Raw genomic sequence first — 18,856 nt, 5'->3', positions numbered from 1 at the left:
CGTGTTATCCTGTTTGGGAATATTTAAAAAACAATTTTTCTTAATATTTTTATTCTGTCAACAGTTTGATTATATTTTATGGTACTTATTCATTTAACTCCAAACAAACACAAAAGTCAGAAATTACTGCCACATCTTAAAAAGAAAAAAAATTACCTCTTATAATAGGGCCTAATTTTGAAAACCCTTAGTTGCATGAGTAAAGCTAATTACATTACCCAAGTATAGATAGGATTGGGCCCAAGGCTGTACCTGCTTCACTAAAAGAACTACTTTAAACTGAAATGACTTTCAGCCTAGAGGAAATCATTAACTTTTACATTTATCTATTACATAAAGATGCATACATTAGCTGCTTTTATAAGTGGTCTAATTAGCTGCTTTTCCCCCCCAGCAGCTTATTTCTTATTGACTCATGGCCAAAAATCATTTTTATTCTTTTTTTAATTGCACTTGTTTTCAAATAGCATTACTGAAAAAAACTGTATTTAAAAAGTAAAATCATACACTAAGTTTGAAAGAGTTGTTCCTTGTAACATACTAGTAAAAGAGAAAAACATTTTGGGACACTGCGTGTAAGCAAGTTCCTTTATATCATTCAGCTCCCTGTTTTAGATCAGTTAATTGAGTGTGTGTTCAATCACAGCTGTTGCTATTAAAGTATTTGTACAAATGGGTATTTTGCTTTAAATGAAATTTTACTATGTTTGTGAAGTGAATAAATCAGTAAAAGCAATATATATAAATGATGGTTTCTACCAATGCTCTGCAGAAGCTGCAGTAAATGTGAATATAACTTGTGGCTAGCCTCTTCCATGCTAACGTATAGAAGTGTTAAAACAGTTCAACAATATAAATCTATGTTTTAGAAAGAACATATTTGCCCTATTTCAAGATATACAAGTATATAGGAAATGCTTATTTTTTCTACAGCTGTGTGCAAGCACAGATAGCTTCCCCGCTCTGTTTACATACTTTCTTAGACTAATCCTTTTTAAAGTACACAGAAATCTTCATTTAAGGAACTGTTGTGTAGCTATTCACTCTTTCTGATCAGAGTAGTCTTAATGCTTTGTTTCCTAATAAATTCTGGTCAGATCTGAAAACTGTTTCTGTTTTTGTACCTTTATATAAAAATGTCTGACTTTCAAGCTGCTTAGTCTTTAATATTCTTTATTTTTAATTTGCCACACTTACCTTATTTGAATCTGAATATTTTCTTTTTTATGTCTATCAACATATGGGTGGAAACTAAATTTAAAAGTTTAATATTGGTCTTGAGGTGTCCTTGTCATAAAATAACTTCTCTCTTTAGGACTGAAAGGGAAAAATAAACCTTTCTTAATTTAAGGTAAATATTTTTGTTTTTAATCTGGCTGTAATTTTGGCTTCACCTATAACAGATTTAAAAAAAAAACAAAACCCTCCTTTTAATCATATTATTTGCTACCCAGCTGGATTGACCAATAATTTGTGCAGGCTTAATTTCTATTTGTTCAGTGTACCATACTTATTTCCCTCTCTTTATGCTTAGTTTTACATTGATTTTGCATTTATACTATGATAGCAGTCCTGGGAGACGCATTATCCGCAGGCCTGAGGGTTCTGATTTGCCCAGTTAAAAACTGATCATAGTTCATACTCTTGGCCAAAAAGAGAGAAAATGCTATAGTAACAGCAGATTATCAGATCTGACTTTTAAAGCGGTTATGAAGCTTGTTAATTATTGTAAAAAGATCTAGTTTGCCTCTGATTCTCCTCAAATTAATATATAGGACACTTTTGGGATAACTGCCTTGAAGTTAGCTTTTTTCCAAGCAAATTTCAAACCTCTTGAAAAAATAGTTTAAAATAGAAGAGCTGACATACTGTTATGTTTAGTGAGGTAATGTAGCTTTTTTACTTTTTTTTCATATAAGGAAGAGAGTAAATTTGTGTTGAATTGTGTATTTGTGCTTCACTTGCTGTATCCACAATTCTGAGTGGAGCATGAGTGATATATTGTCTGTAATACAGACAACCCATTTGTGTGAACAACTTTTTTTGTCATCTATATAATGATGTAATGTTCACAAGAAAATCTAAATGGGAAAAACTCTGATTTTTATCTGGAAAATAACTAATTGAAAATCATGGTAATAATTTGAAGCCAGTTCAGAAAAAAACACTCCTATTATCTGCAGTGTACAGGACAGAAGCCCACAGGAAATCTTGGGCTATTACCCTGACATTATAAAGTATAAAATATAATCCTTTCTGTAGAGAGCTATCCTATCACTTTAATGTGTATCAAAGGAAAAGATACTGACTGCATTTTTGGAGAAATACAATAGATAGTTTAAATGTAGGAATATCCACGTCTTTTGTTAAAGAAGAAAAATGCATGGAAAACAAAGTGTGATTTCACCACCTACACCCAACTAAATCTTGCTATGCATTAGGGCACACGCAGTTTCTTAGAACCTTTTCTACTTTTATGTTTATTTTCCTCCATGTAATTCTTTCTCTTTTATTGATTGAATGATGTGGACACCCCCCTGTGGTCATTTTCCTATGGGTGTTAACAAAGATTTACCAAGGCTTGTATCTTTTTTATTTTTCATATACATTGAATTCAAATTATCAATTTTCCTGGGTTTTTATTAATCACTGGAATCTCATTTATACATAACAAGCCATAGAGTTCATTTAATGCCAAACAGGATGGAATGCAAGATCCACAGAAGTTAGATTTTAAATAGATCATTGTAAATAGATCATTATGTACATTTAATGCCCTTCCCCTGATGTTATGAATTTATATATATTTAATCCTTATAATGTTTTAGCTCAAAATATTTTGTATTTAATATACTTTAACATTTTTTTTAGTGCTTATTGTGTATTTTATTTCAACAAGTGGGAAAATGGTATGTTGGTGTGGGGGCGCTTTAAGAAGTTTAATTGCCATATATACACAAACTAGAATGCCAGTTAAAGCTAATTGCATGTTAGATAATGAAAAATGAACAAGAAATATAAGTGATTGGCTTTGTCCAATGCTTACTTACATGGATTCTCCATATACAATGTACTTGAAAAATGTTTGCTTTATTTGGTTGTCTGGGTGACCCTTCAGGCTAGGATTAATATACAGTGGTTCAAGAGGCAGCATAGAGATCATTTCCCTGTCATTGCTTTTTCTTCATGTGTAGATAGGTGTTCACTTTCCAGGCTTATTCTGGTACCTTTCTTTCTCTGTCATTGCACTTAATATAAAGAGTTAGTATACAGCAGGTGTGGCCAAACTTACTGGCCCTCCACATATGACAATCTTCAGAAGTTTGAGAGCCAGAGCATGCCTGCTGGTAGCCCAGTTTCAGCCCCACTCCTCCTGAAGCTCTGAGCCCCAGCAGGTGCCCTCCCGCAGGGCTGAAGCTCCGAAACCCTCCTCCCCAGTGGACAGAAGCTCCTACCCCACCACCCCACTGCAAGGCAGAGGTCCCAAGCTCTTCCCCCAGACTGGTAGGTGGAGAATGTGGGGAGGGGTGCAGAGGGGGCTTGCGAGCAGCACTTCAATGATAAGAGTGGCATGTGGATCGCGAACCACAGTTTGGCCACCCTGGGGATACAGTCTTTCTATTTAGAAACAATGTACATTCATTTACGGTTTCAGTACTTTAGATGGATGGTTTGTAGCAGATAGCATTTTAAGATACTTCATATTTTTAATTTCAGATTTATTATGTACTCTGCTTCTTTCAGAGAGACATTAAAAAGAAAATTTACATAGCATATTAAGAATGTTTTCTAAATATAGCGAAAGACACTATGTTGGGAAGCAAAGAAAATTCTTTCCTTCATGCGCAACCACGGTATATGATTTTAAAAGCTATATATTGCAATCTGTTGAACTTGGCACAAAACTTCCATTGTCAGTACTCTAGTAGTCTCTCCTCTTGCTCTGTCTGTTGCAGGCAGTCTTTAAATCAAAATAATCTGTTAAGATGAAGCCAACAGAGTGGGCTGGTGTTGAGACATAGCCCCTAGCGGAGGACAAAAGGTTACAGCCTTGGTTCTCAAACTTTTGTATTCATAACCCCTTTCACAGAGCAAGCCTCTGAGTGCAACCCTTCTAGCTTATACATTAAAAACACTTTAAAATATATATTTAACACTATTATAAATGCTGGAGTTGAAGTGGGGCTTTTGGTGGAGGCTGACAGCTCACAACCCCACACATAATAACCTCTTGATGCACTGAGGGTCCTACCACACCATTGACAGAAGAGTTGGAACTCTCTTCCTGATCCTTTAAAGCTACTTGGAAGCTCATTGGTTCTGTCACCCCCCTGAGGGCAAACCACAAAACAGGTTTGTTGCACCATTGAGACAGGTGTGCCCCAACTTCAAATAAAGGGGTCAGCAGTCTACAGAGATGAGATAACATCCATCCTATCATTCTTTACTCCAACCCCACACATCAGAACCAGTGTATTATTAATGTTGAATATGGTGGTAGGGAGAATAAAAGAAGTAAATCATGCTTAGTTTTCAGTTCCTCTGAGTGAAGTGGTATTGTCTGAGAATGGTGAACATGCCTCACTTTTGGTAATAGACAGATGTGGTGTGAATAACAATTTTTGGGGAAAAAAACATGTCTTTGCATATGTGGTTGAGACTATAGGGAGACGACATCCTATTTTAATTTAGAAGGGCTTTTTTGTTTTAAATATAGAGTTTTTTCGATGGCCATGCATTTTATGTCCATTTCAATGCTGTTTATTCACGGTCCTCAAAATGTCTTGCTTGGTTTCATTTCTAAAATAAAATAATGATGTATGTACCTGACACATTTCTCTCACGTCCTGAATTGTCTGCCCTAAATAATAATGCACAGAAATAACACCCCCATTTTTGTAACGTTAAGGATGGGTTGAAAAACATCTGCAGCACATACTACCCCAAGGATTAAGTTTGTCAGTTATATGACAGATGCCTGTGCTATCAATCTCCTTCAAGGCCCTCTCTTTTTTTTTTTTTTGAGGGGTAAAACAGTTGTGCATTATATTCAGGGATCCCTTTTTTCATGACCAAAAAAAACCAAATGAACAAAATTCTACAATAAAAATCCATGGGTTTTTTGCTATTTAAAATGAAACACTGAATTTCAAGTTCCCTAGCCACAATATACATAAGTATCCTTTGAACACAATGTTTTATTGATATACAGTAGAACCCCATTTATTCGAGCCTCCATTATCCAGCTCTCCAGCCTCGGGCTAACAGTAGCTGGGGGATCCGGTGGTCAGCTGTGGGCAGCTGCAGCTCCGAGTCCCTCCCACCCCATATAAAATAAGGGATAGAAAGCTCTTTGCCAATTCTCCTGATTATCCCAATTTCTCATTATTCGATCTGGCATTGGTCCCAATTAGAACGAATAAACTGGGTTCCACTGTAAATTTAAAATGTACTCAAAAATAGATCACGAGGGGGAGGTTGTGCGCATTGAATAAGTGTAAAATAATTAATAGTTATGTGTTTACTTTTTCATTTTGTGAAAAAATAAGATTCTCTGTAAAAACGCAATTTCTGCGTTTTTCTGTGTAAAACAGATTTTTAGGATCCCTGCTAATATTCACTTATCTTTAGGTGCTCAGCAACTGATTTTATTCAAAATTGTATTTTAATTTGCTTTTATTCTTAAATTAGGAAGTATATACCAGAACTGCTTTGGCCTCCTGGTAAAAATTAAGGCTACAGTGCTTTGGTTTTATTGTGTATGTATATATTGTGTACGTGTGTGTGTGTGTGTGTGTATATGTGTGTATTAAAAAAATAAATACCTTACTATGTGTGAGTTTAGACTGTATGTGATTAAAGACTCCGCGGCATAGAAGAACAGTGAAAATACAGTTCAAATCATGCTTTGACAACTCTGTTTTTATTTTGACTTTCTATGACCGCACTTTCGTCTGCCTCTCAAGAATTGAAATATTGAAAGGTTTTAGTTCAGCTGTAATAGATATTAACTAAACAAGGACCTCTGGCCATTCGCTTTATTCAGATCTACAGTTGTACCTAAACTGTAGAGTAGAGTAGCAGGACTGGAAGGGCAGTCTACTGTTAAAGTAGTTTTAACAATCTGAAAATCTGCCCCCGCTTTCTGGACTGTTTTTGTATAAAGCACATATACAAGGATTAATTTTGACATAGCATTCAGTTTCACTCAGGTTTCAGAGTAGCAGCCGTGTGAGTCTGTATTCGCAAAAATTTCACTCAGGTAACTTGCTGTAATGCATAGAGTGCTGCACCCTCTATCTAAACCAGGGGTTCGCAAACTTCATTGCACTGTGACCCCCCTTCTGACAACAAAAATTACTAAATGACCTCAGGAGTGGGGACTGAAGCCTCTGCCCACCTGAGCCATGCTGTGGTGCTGCCCCAGGCAGGGGGGCCAAAAGTGACAAAGTGCTGTTCAGAGGTTTGTTTTTTTTCCCACCCCCCTGAATGACAGAAGTTTTACCGACAAAAGTCCAATGTAGACAAAGCCTGACTACCAGGAATCGGAGGCTACAAACTATTATGCAGGAATAGTAGACCTGGTTGATTGACTTAAAAGTGTACAAGTGTATGAGTGGGATAGTTCAGTCCTGCTGTAAATCCAATGGTTGTACTTCAAGAAATAAGTGTTTTAATCTGGCTCTGTATTAACTGATAGTAGTGCACGTTAACAACTCACACTCAGTGAGGCTTAGTGTTACTAATAGGGATTGTTAAGGAAATGTTGGGTGACTTATAATTTGTTGTTTGGCCAGTATTGAAATCCAAGCTTTTTGTTGTGTAGGCTGTTTTTTTTGTTTTTTTTTTTTTAAAGAATTATTCCAGTTGTCATGGTCTGGGTACACAAATGCTTCCTTAGAATAAGTAAACATTGTTTGGTTTCTTTTATCTGAACAAAAGCTTTTCAGAATGACTTCTAAACTAATATCTGGGGTTGTGGTGAGCTGCAGGTATCTTGACATCAAATGGCCTTAGAGAGATGTCGGGCTCAGAGTGGCCCTCAGAAAGTCAAGGTTCATAATTGAGGTAGTTCTAATACTGCCCTTAACCAGATTTATTTCACTGTATATTGTAATTGATGGCACACCCATCTACGGTGTGCTGTTTTTGTTTTGGATATACTCTCTATTTAATGGAAAAATAAAAACGGTTATGAAAATTATGTCCATCACTTCCGTTTTGCCCATTTCTGTACCATTAACCTCCATCAGAGCGGTGGGGAAGCTGACCCTTTACATCTGCAACAAACTTAGCTTTAATGGCAGTGAGTTTATAAGTGTGATGATGGTTGTTATTCCTGGGGCTTTCATGTGTGTGTTGTCAACATTTGGACTGTAGCCCCTATCAGATTACAAACTCTGAGTAAGAAAAGGGGGGAGTGTTTACACCCCTTCAGTGTATAACAGCAACACAACATCATTTTCATAGTAAGAGTGAACAGTTAAGGAGACAAATTCAAGTTTTCCCCAATCAAGAGGTAGTGGACAAGTGATACGGGTATAAGAAGACATGATTCTTAAAAGTAGATTTGGAAGGTTTAGATTTAAATAAATACTAACAATTTTTTTCCCCTCTATTAAAAAAAAACCCACACCCCCCTCCAGCAGATACTTAGTAGTTGGAACTGGAAGAAAGAGAAGTCTAAAAACACATGATGTATTTCACTATTTGATGTCAGTTCTGTCTGTCATGCATTTAACTGGAAGTAATGAAATCGTTTTACATAGTGGTATCTAAATTTCATTACGGGAGGTTTTTTAAATTTCTAGCCAGTGAAAAATATGCATTTGATTGAATGCAATACTTAGAAATAAATACTGCCAAGACTACTTGGACTAAATGAAGCACGTAGGCATGAACAGAGTTTGCAGACAGCATATCATACACAGCCAACATTCATGTAAAGGTAATCTAAGTAGTAGCAAACTGACTTTATGAATTTATTACACAAAAATGAATCAATGATTGATCCCTTTGTAATTAGCTTTGCTCATGTGCCAGGTATGCTTAAAATAAGCTTTTCTAATCTGTTGAAAGACTCAGAATGTATTTGTTTCTAATGATCAAGTATGATTTCAGGTAAGATTAATGTTCCCTATTCACAGCCTTGCATGTAGGAAACTTTGGAGTGAGCACTAGGAATTTATGGTGGGTGTTTATGTAATCTTGCTTCTAGTTTCCATTAACACCGTAATATAATTCATAGAAGAACGCTATTGCTTTGTTTTGGATAGTATATTTCACCAATTTGTCATGCCATACTTACTGTAAATGTTGTGATTAGTTAAGAGTTGAAGAGTATTTTAGTGCTCAGTATGTTGTGAACTGTAAGTGGATTTAATGAGTTGATCTACGTATTCCCACCCTCAAAATCTCATTACAAGCATTCATAGTGACGCCTTCCTCAGGAACTCCCCAACATATCTTGGACCTGTCTCTCTCCCAGATGGCAAGATATCTGGGGCAGGGGCCATCTTACTGTTGGTGTCCAGCAAATTGTTAGAACTCTTGCAGTGTTGAGCAGAAAATAAAAAACTGTACAAAAATTAAGCATATGTTGAGAAATGTTGCACTAAAAGTGAACAAGTGTAAATGCGAGAGTACAATTTTACACAGAATATTCATACTGAAATACCAGTATTAATGTACACTATAAAGTATTTGGCACATTCCAAGTGACATTTAATTATTTTTTCTGAACAATAGAACAGATTATTATTAAGTATCTCTAAACTTTCAAACACTTTTAACTAAATGCTCTGGTGCGCGAACAGGGCTCTTAGATGCCCACGTGACGTATGTTTTTCCTAGCTTCAATCTAAGCTAATTTTTGCTGAGGAATGTGCAAGTCCTTTTGGGGAAGTATATTACATGTTAAAATGTAAAAGATTTGTGCTGGTGGGCATCAGTTTAATGGCAAAGCTTTACTACCTTTCTGTTTTTTAAAAAAAATATATATATAATTACTAAGACAATATGATCATTTTGAGAAAAAAATGTGCGTTTATGCTGTGTTTTGTCTTTGCCACAGGGTAAAGCCGTCCCCATCTGAAGGAGCCAAGTCCAATCCATCCAAGAGACACAGAGACAGATTGAATGCAGAGTTAGATCGCTTGGCTAGCCTCTTGCCTTTCCCACAAGATGTTATCGCCAAACTGGATAAACTGTCTGTGCTTAGGCTTAGTGTGAGTTACCTGAGAGCCAAAAGTTTCTTTGATGGTAAGAGATTAAGATTTAATTTCTCTTGGAGTGCTTTTAAAATACTGTTTGGTGCTGTATATTACTTTCACCTGTTCTCATATTTAAAATTGTTGAATGTATCTATACTTCAGTGACATGTCAAGTTGTGCAGCGAGGTACAGTGTAACTGTACAAAATCAGTTGTCCAGTTTCTTGAGAACCAAATGTATCTATTTACATTTCACTTAACTCATCAGCTTGCGTTTCGAAGCAATATTACCTTTAATGAGTCTTCCAGACCTTTTCCTCACTTAACACTTTTTCAGACGGATTTCCCATCAGTTGAATGTTTTCCTTGATGCTGCAAAGATAATTTTGTTATGAATAAAATGATTGAACACCTGCAACCCCATCACATAATTTGTTTTATCATCTAACATGCTTGAGGAAGCTAATTACTGAAACTGATGGAGGCATATTCTCTCCTGTGCTCAAGCTGTGCTTGGCAAAGGAAAATGGAGGGGAGAGGGAAACATAAGGAATTAGTTAAGATTCCCTAGTTCTGTGGGCCGGTCTGCATTGACCCTGGCTCTGGTTTGAGTTATAGCATTCTTGGAGCTATTCTGTGTTGGGCCAACAACATACGATTCCCCACACCAGCTGAGAATTGGTGGAACAAAGCTCTGTGCTGCTCCTTCATTCCCTGGCCTGCCCCCTTGGCTGAAGTGGGGTGGTTGGCTTAATGCCAGCTGAGAGCTTCCCGTACTGTAGAAATTCTTATCTGTCCAGTTGTGGCCAGAATCTGGCTCTCTTGCGGCAGTGCAAAAGAACCATGCCCACAAAAAAAATGGTTGATTGTTATATCACTTGCTGTGATAGTATTGAAGTTCTGATTACATGTAAAATTAAAGTTTATCATCCATATTAATATAGGAATTGAGCTTAAAATGGCGCTAATCTTTTAGTTGAAAGCCTTTTCAGCAAAATTTTGTGACATTTTAACGTCTGTCTTTAACACCACACTACAAGTGTAATGTGGTCAGATATGATTGCTCACTACCATTGATAATCATGCTACTGAAGTCTATCTTCCAAATAGTTTTGCCTTTTTCTTTTCATCAAAGTACTTCCTCTAGGTCAGTGGATCCCAAACACTTTCTCTGTATAACCTCATTTTCAGATGTATTATTTTCTGTGACACCAGACAGCACTGAGGACACCATTTTCAAATGGCATCCTCCATGCAGCAAGACCTTGCACACACTGTACACCTAAGATCAGACTGCATAAAGGGTGCCATTTTCCTTTACAAAATGGTGTCTTCCTCACAGCATGGCCTTGCACGCACACACTGTGTGCGAGATCACACTGTATGGAGGGTTCCATTTTGTTGAGCAAAACCGCATCCTCCATGAGGCATGACCTTGCACGTATTTTGTAAAATGCTGTTCTCCACCCACTCGGGATTGCTGCCACCCTATCTGCTAATGGAGCCGGGGTCGTGACCCACAGTTTGGGAACCACTGCTCTAGGTTGTCTTGACTGATTGTTAGCAGTCCCACATATAGTGTGTGTGTATATTATTATTGGTAACTAATCCTGGTAAATTTTGCAAAGTGTCCTTTTAAAAAAAGTTGAGGTGTTGTTTTTCTTTTTCTGAGTAAACAGTCGATGCAGTGCTTTTTGTGGTAAATCAGGATAGTACAGCATATGACATTTGTTCAGCACTACAGGTTGTCGAAAAGTTTGGTGGAACAATTTCTCATCCTATCACGGGGGGCTGGCCCCTTTAAGGGGAAATGGTGCCTCAACCCACCTGTGTTAAGATCAGTTCAACTTTCCAGGTAGGCATGAATGAGGTCATGTGGTTAACTCAGGTGAGGGCTGGGGAGATAAAGGAGGAACAGACTCCTCCTGGAGTCTGTCTTTGTGGAAGGGAGCTCAAGTGGAAGCTGGTAGCACTCCAGCTAGGAGGCCCAAGTGCAACAGAAGTTTGGAAAGCTGTAGCTGGCTTGAGGAAGCAAGTGCGTGCTTCAGGGAATGAGACGGACTCTAGCGGAGAGTAAAGGAAGTTGGATTGGGTCCTGGAAGACCAAACTCCTGACTCGGAAGGAGACACACTGAACTGAGAGACAGAACTGAATTGAACCCAGCTCTGTGAAGGAGAGCTGGGGACTTTTGATTCAAGGAGAGAGACCCTGAACTGGGGTGGGGGCCTAGACGGCCAGTGCCTTAGGACTAAATAAATTGGAAACCAGAAGTGGAGTGTGTATATTACCTTTGGACTATGGTGGTGAGCTATTGAGGAGCCCTGTGAGAGAAGGGAAATTGAGGCACCATGTGTCTGAAGAAGTGGATTTTTTACCCACGAAAGCTTATGCCCAAATAAATCTGTTAGCCTTTAAGGTGCCACCAGACTCCTTGTTGTTTTTGTGGCTACAGACTAACATGGCCACCCCTCGGCTACTTGAGGCATTATGCCATCCTTGGCCATGAGAGAGTGCTTGGGGGGCAGCCGGTCTATGACATATTAGAAAATGCTGTTTAGGTTAAATAAAGATCTCATAGGACATACCAATTTTCATTGAAACTTTCACAGCAGTTTTTTTGAAATGCTTCGTTTTGATAAGGTAGAAATGCTTTGTTTTGACTTTTGTTATTATTTATAATATAGAAGTTGAAACAGAACACTTCAGCCTCATCAAAACAAAATGTTTCTGAATATTTTGTTTCACCCAAAATTCCAGGATTTTGGCTTTGTCCTGATTTAGGGCAAAACCAGATTTCAGAATTTCCCAGTGCAGTTTTTGCAGTTTTCTGCCTGTTCAAGAACATTATGTGGTCTTTCGAGGTCCAGAGATGAGTGCTGAGGTTGCTGTTGTTATTGCCCAGGATTTTTGTGAATCCTGCACAGACTTCAGGGTCTTAATCCAAGTTCACACAGTATAGTAGTATGCCAAAAGCCTCATATTCAGCCCCCTACTTTTGTCTCATATATGTTGGTTGTGTCTGACTAGCTTGGATATAGAGGTAGTTTCCATCCATTCAAGTGATTAATTGGAAATAGTTTTCTTGGCACCAAAAAAAGCCTGCATGCACTTTTGGATGTAACATGTCTATAAATAGATCCAGATTTGTAGCAGGGTTGTATATCACTGAACAGAAAATCCCATCTTTTGGGATGAAAGTCATTTCACACAACAATATATATTCAGCACATTGTACTATATTTAGAGATGAACAGTTGCAGGTATATGCTTTGTATTTAATCTTGTTGAATAGTAGTGGGTTCTTTAGCAGAGCTTTGATTAATTTGCCTGTCTGTGGTGAATATGAATTGTTTGTTTTCAAGCTACAAGAAATATGTGCATGTACTGCAAGTTACAGCAGTAACTTTGAATTAGTTTTTTCATATTCGGAACTAGAATTATCTGAGACTTGAAAAATTTGTGCACGTTGTACAACATTAAGGTGTCCTGAAAGAAGTCTTGAAAAAATTGATAATGGGAGATAAATTTGAAAAGAGAGGAATCATTTTTGGATATAGATTATCTTTATTAAGAACAAATTTAAGGATATCTGACTATACTATAAGGATGGTAACCCTGAAAAATGGTATTTTTCATGAAATCCAGGTAACTCCTATTATTCTTATGCTGGTGATTTACTGTTGCAAACATTTATTTTTATGCAATCTTACCCCTCTTTCTGCTCACCTTAGCTTAACGTGTGTTTTATCACTGAATATCTTGCGGCTTCCCAATAAAGGAGTAGAGTTCACACTATTTGGATTTTAAAGCTTGAAAAGGCTAGTGTGGCTGCTATTTGTTGCATTTGATATGTTTTTTAAAAAGTTTTCAAACTCCTTTCATGTATTGTTAGACAGACTTTAGGTAAACTCCTCTGGCTCAACTAGTTGGGTATTTAACTCCTTGTCCTAATTGAGGAGAATAGAGGGGAGGAGGAAGTGTCATCTGAACAGTGTCTGATCTAATTTCTACTGAAGTGTGTAAATCTCTGCACATTTGGAATGTTCATGACTATCTCTGGTGACGAAAATAAATTGTAGTTTTACTTACATTTCTCTTTGTTAGAGAAGACTATAGAGATATGTACATGGCTAATAAAACATTGTCTTTAACCAATCTGAATAATAAACACTTTTTTTTTTTTTGTAGAGTCCTACAACAGGGCAATTAGTGTTACTTTTATAAATGAAGGGCTTTGTGATATGTGAAATGGAGTGTAGGCTCTTTTGTACAAATTTGCATCTGTGTGTGTGTGTGTGTGTGTATAAAAAAAACAGTTCCTTACATTACAGGATTTAAAAAAAAAAAATTTAAATTTTTATCCTGTTGTGCTTGGCAGTCTGTAATTCCAGCAACTAAGTGAACAACAAAGAAATTCTGACCTTCTAGTCTTCAACACAGTCTTTGTAAATAGCACCCATTTATTCTATAGTTTAAACTCTGTTAGATGTGAAAAGAGAAGCAAGACCTGTGTTAAGAATATTGCTCATCTTTTGTGGTGGTTCATCTTAAATTGTGACAGGTGTCTTCATTTATCGCTCCGGATGGAATTGTGAGCATAGGGCTTTTTGTACCATTTTTGTTAAGACTCACATACCGACTGACTGAATATGTCTTTAAGACATTCTAAGAGCATTGTGTGGTTGGTAACTCAGAATCTGTCTCAAAGTATTTAAAGGTTTACACCTATAGTTACTAATAAAAGTGAAGAGTACAAATAAATCTAACTGTCTAAGATTCAGACAGATGCAATATTAGGAGTAGGGAACAACCCTAATCTTTTCACTGTTTAAAAGACTTTGTGTGTATTATTATAGAAGTTGCAACTAGGGTGACCAGATGTCCTGATTTTATAGGGACAGTACCGATTTTGGGGACTTTTTCTTATATAGGCACCTATTACCCCCCACCTCATCCTGATTTTTTTACACTTGTTATCTGGTCACCCTAGTTGCAACAAAGATTGATCCACCAAAGGAAAAGGTCAGGATTTCTGTACCACATGAGTTTTTTCTGATGTAAAGTGCAGTTTAAAACAATGGTGCCCTTTATAGTGTCTCATAGAATATGAAGAAGAACCAATCTTTGTGCAGTGAGCTGAAATACTCTGTGTATAAAACAAACCTGTTAAATGCAAAAGTTAGCATTGTGATTGTCATGTTATTAACACAGCATGCTGAAGTGAAGGGAAACGTTAAATGAATAACAGGATGCAAATGGGGGTGTATGTGAATTCCTGCGGAAAGTAAAATATAAACGTGTAATCATATGATCTTGCTTGAAAGGAAACCCAAGTTTTTTGCTGTAACAATAGATATTTTTTCAAAGAAAACACTTGCATTTTTCCAAGTTTAAATAATCCAGAGTGGATGTCTGTTTTCTGAAGACGGAAATCTGTGAAAGACGGAACTATTTTTATACTTTTTAAAAAAGTCATCTTAAGTAGAAATAAAGTATAAAAGATCATCTTATTTAACTTTTAGACTGTTCAGCCATGGCTTTGAGAAAGATTGAGGGCAAGAAGCTTTTAATGTACTTGTTTGCTTCTCAGATATTAAGGAGATGCAGTAGTGCTTCCATAATTAAAGTTGTGGGAGTCATTCCAATAGTCCTGAAATTAAGAAACCATTGAACTCAGCAGATTTACGTAAAAAGGTACTCTATTGCAGAACTAATTGAGAAGATGCACTTAATTTCTACAGTATTATAATTAGAGGGTAGTCTCCTGTGCCTGCCTCAGTGATGATGATTTTATTTCATCTAAACAAGTGGCACTGCAGCTTTGTAAGTGATGATATAATTAAGTCTGATGATATTCAGCAGTTGGTCACATTCACGTAATGAGCTGCCAGCAATCTGAATGGAGAACAAGTAACCCACTAGTCATAACCAAAAATATCCAAAGGCAGTTGTTGACTGCATTATCTATAATTAAATTCATTATAAGGGTGAGACAGTTGCATAACTTGGAACAAGCTGCCTATGTTGCCAGCATAATACAAAAGCACTGTGCTGTTAGTTGAATTGTAATTTTAGATATGTATATCAAAATATCTTAGAAACATTAGCATGTTGCTTATATGACTGGTGTCTATTTCATTTTCCTATAAATTCCTGTGGTTTTTAATAGGCACTCTTTTTTTTTTGTTGCTCATTGGACAGTATTCTGCTGTCACTGAAGAAAGTTTCTGTTGAAAATTAGTTTCTTATGCAAGTCATATGCATAAGAATTAGTTTCTTATGCAAGTCATATGCATAAGAATTAGTTTCTTATGCAAGTGATTTTGGCAAGCCCAGCACAACATAAAGTAATTACTTCAAGGTGTTTTTTCATTAAAGTTGCACTTCCTAATTTTACTCTGAAATGTAATAATTAACACACACATTCTTTAGTGTAGGATGACTTCATCGTTCCTCATCAGCAAGAGGGCTTTCAATCTAAGATAAGAGACAATAGATGTGTACAACAGATATGGGCACAAGGTAACAATGAAACTATTAAGAGCATCATGAGCGATCTCACCACTTTAGCTGCTTAACTGGTAGATATAACACTTTTGTCAGGTGTTAGACTGTATAAAGGGCTGATTTCAATATGATGTCTAGGATTACTGCTGGGGTCCTTTTGAAAATATATAAAACAATTGGTTCAGGTCTCCACCTTTCCCCCACATTCATAGGGTTTAAGGCCAAAAAGGTACATTAGAACTTGTCTGACCTTACGTATATCACAGGCCATTAAATTTTACAGTTATCCCTGTATTGAGCTTAATAACTTGTGCTTGATTAAAGCATAACTTGTACTTGACTAAAGCATATCTTCCAGAAAGACATCCAGCCTTGATTTCGAGACAAAGAGGTAGAGAATCCACCGCTTCCCTTGGTAGCTTGTTCTAGTGGCTGATCGCTTTAACTGTTTTAAAAATGTGTGCCTTATTTCTAATTTGAATGTATTTGGTTTCAGCTTCTAGCCATTGGTTCTTGTTATGCCGTTCTATCCTCAATTAAAGAGCCCTTTAGTACCCAGGATTATCTCATGTGAAGGTACTTGCACACTGTAATCAAGCCACCACTCAGATCGTCTTTGATAAACAGACTGAGCTGGTTAAATCTGTCACTAAATCATTTTCTCTAGCCCTCAAATATTTTTCGTGGATCTTTTCTGTACCCAGTTTTTCAAAATCCTTTTTACAATGTGGACACTAGAACTTGGTGCAGTATTCCAGTATTGGTTTCACCAATGCCATATACAGAGGTAAAGTCATCTTGCTGACTAAGCGTGTTTATACATCAAGGATTGCCTTGTCCTTTTTGACATAGCATGGCATTAGGAGCTCATGTTAAGTTGCTTGTTTACTATAACCTCTAAGTCCTCTTCAGAGTCGCTGCATTCCAGGATGCAGCCCTGAACTCTGTAGGCTTGGTTTGCATTCATTGTTCCTAGATGGATAACTTGGCATTTGTCTGTACTAAAACACATTTTGTATGAATGGGCCCAGGTTATGAAATGATCATATTGCTCAGTATGACTGCCCTGCCCTCCTCATTATTTGCCTCTCCACCAATCTGTGTGTCATCGGCAGATTTTATCAACAATGTTTTTACATTTACTTCCAGATCATTGATGAAAATGTTGAATAGTATCAGGCTTTGTACCAGTCTCTGCAGAACCCCACTAGATATGCCCCGATTTGATGATTTCCCACACTTCTGCACTTCAGATTCAGGAAATCAAAAGCTAAAACTTTGGCCACCTTTAACAGTGTATCATTTTTGCTCTTACAAGTGCACACAAGTCTTGTGGGAACCTGAAACACAACTACTTATATTGGGCTAAAAAAAAATGAATTTTAAAATGAAATTCAGCAACACCAAACACTTCTGAGAGCGAGGAGCTTCTCCAGTTCCATTTGTTATTTATTAGTAAGGCTACGATTTTATCACTGAGGTTGTGGAAATCACGGAATCCATGCCTTCCAGAGACCTCCATGACTTCAGCCTGTAGCAGTGCGGAGCTGCGAAGTGCCATGAAGCTTCCAACTGGGACCTGCAGCTGCCCAGCCTCTGGAGCTATGGGGTGACCCCAGAGCCCCAGCAGCAGCCATGGGTGCTGGAGCCTTCTCCCTCCCCATTTTGTCAGGGATATTTTTAGTAAAAATTACGGACAGGTCATGGACGTCCATGAATTTTTCTTTATTGCTCATGACCTGTCTTGACTTTTACTAAAAATATGTGACAGACTCTTAGCCTTATGTATTAGCTATTTGTTAAGGCACTTACTCAAAGCACACCCATCACAAATCTAAACCACATTCTCAAATATAGTTTAACTTGATAGTAGTCAAAGGGGTGCAATATGGACAGTCTCCCCTCTGGTCCACCTCTACCAAGTACAGCCTAGACTTTCTCTAGCCTACAGCAATCAGCCACCGTCCTCTACTGCCAGCTCTTGTCCAGTCTGCAGCTGCCATTTCACCAGGTTGGCTCCAATCCGGATAGCTTTAATATGATGCTGGAGTGGAATAGAGCCTCTCTCACCAGAACAAAAGCCTCCAGAAGAAGTGTCTCCTCTATTCGTATTGTGCCTGACTTCCAGATCAGGGTTACATAACACTTTTAATACTATTTCTAAGAATGAAACATAAATTCCAAATAAAAGAACTGTAAGCACTTCATAAACTCCTTAGGTAAGTAGCCCCTCGATTTCCTCTTTTTTACCTAGGCGGGAGCCAGAGAGCCTAATGAGCAAACTAAGCGGGTAGGAGGTTCACACTCTATTTTTTCCTTCCTCACTGTAGAGGAAGCCCAAAGAGCTGTTCCTAGCAAGCAGTCCTCGACTTATATTAGCATCTGTTCATCTTCCTTTCTTAGTTACAGCTTTGGATTTTATTTGTAATTCTGGAAATGTTTTAAAAATAAACACTTTGTTTACAGGCACTGTTCAGGTTGTTAGGCCTAAAGTCCCATGACTGTGTTCCCCTTTTTGAAAGTTAATTTCCTGGGTTCATTGATTAAATTTAAAGTTACATCCTAAATTCAAGTTGATTTGTTTCTTCTTATTTGAGTTTGACACTTTACTGCCTCTGACATCAGCACTAGCATATGCTGATGCCCTCTTAAATCCAATGCTGTAAAAACTAGACCTTTCAATTTGTTCCACAACACTCCTTATGCTCTCCTTTCCTCACTGGTGACAAATTAAGTATTCTCCCTTTCACCCAAGCTTACAACCTGTTTTCTTTCATACTCTTTCCTCCCTCAAACATCCAGCCTCTCTCCAGCTCTGTTGCTTCTTCCAAAGTATCTCCTCTTCAGGCACAAACAGCCTTGTCTATTTCTAAGTCATCTTCTGTGTCAATTACTGTAGTCCCCTTTCTTGCACCTCATTTCTCATCTTGCCTCAGTCCAATATTACCAAAATGCTGCTACGAAAATCTTCTACTTCCATGGCATTGATGATTATAGTAGCACCTAAAAACACAACCAGGTTAGCTCTCCTTGTGCTTGTTGGTCAAATCATAATTGACAGCCCCTACTCCAAAGAGGTGTCTAAAATCTAAAATGTCATGGTACATAAAGATCCTTGTTGAAATCCTGGTCCTATT

The 18,856-nt window shown here is 37.4% G+C and overlaps 1 protein-coding gene across 1 annotated transcript in view; it reads left to right on the top strand.

The window, feature by feature from the left end:
• AHR (aryl hydrocarbon receptor) overlaps positions 1-18,856 on the top strand; it is an 85,376-nt gene that overhangs the window by 1,998 nt on the left and 64,522 nt on the right. Inside the window, exon 2 of the mRNA XM_073333784.2 lies at positions 9,074-9,261. Within this exon, the coding sequence (XP_073189885.1) occupies positions 9,074-9,261 (188 nt within the window). The remainder of the gene's footprint in view (positions 1-9,073; positions 9,262-18,856) is intronic.

Source organism: Lepidochelys kempii, chromosome 2 (assembly GCF_965140285.1).
Source record: "Lepidochelys kempii isolate rLepKem1 chromosome 2, rLepKem1.hap1, whole genome shotgun sequence".
NCBI classification, from domain to species: domain Eukaryota; kingdom Metazoa; phylum Chordata; order Testudines; family Cheloniidae; genus Lepidochelys; species Lepidochelys kempii.
The sequence above is the reverse complement of the archived record's forward strand: the minus strand, read 5'-3'. Positions and strand labels throughout refer to the sequence as shown.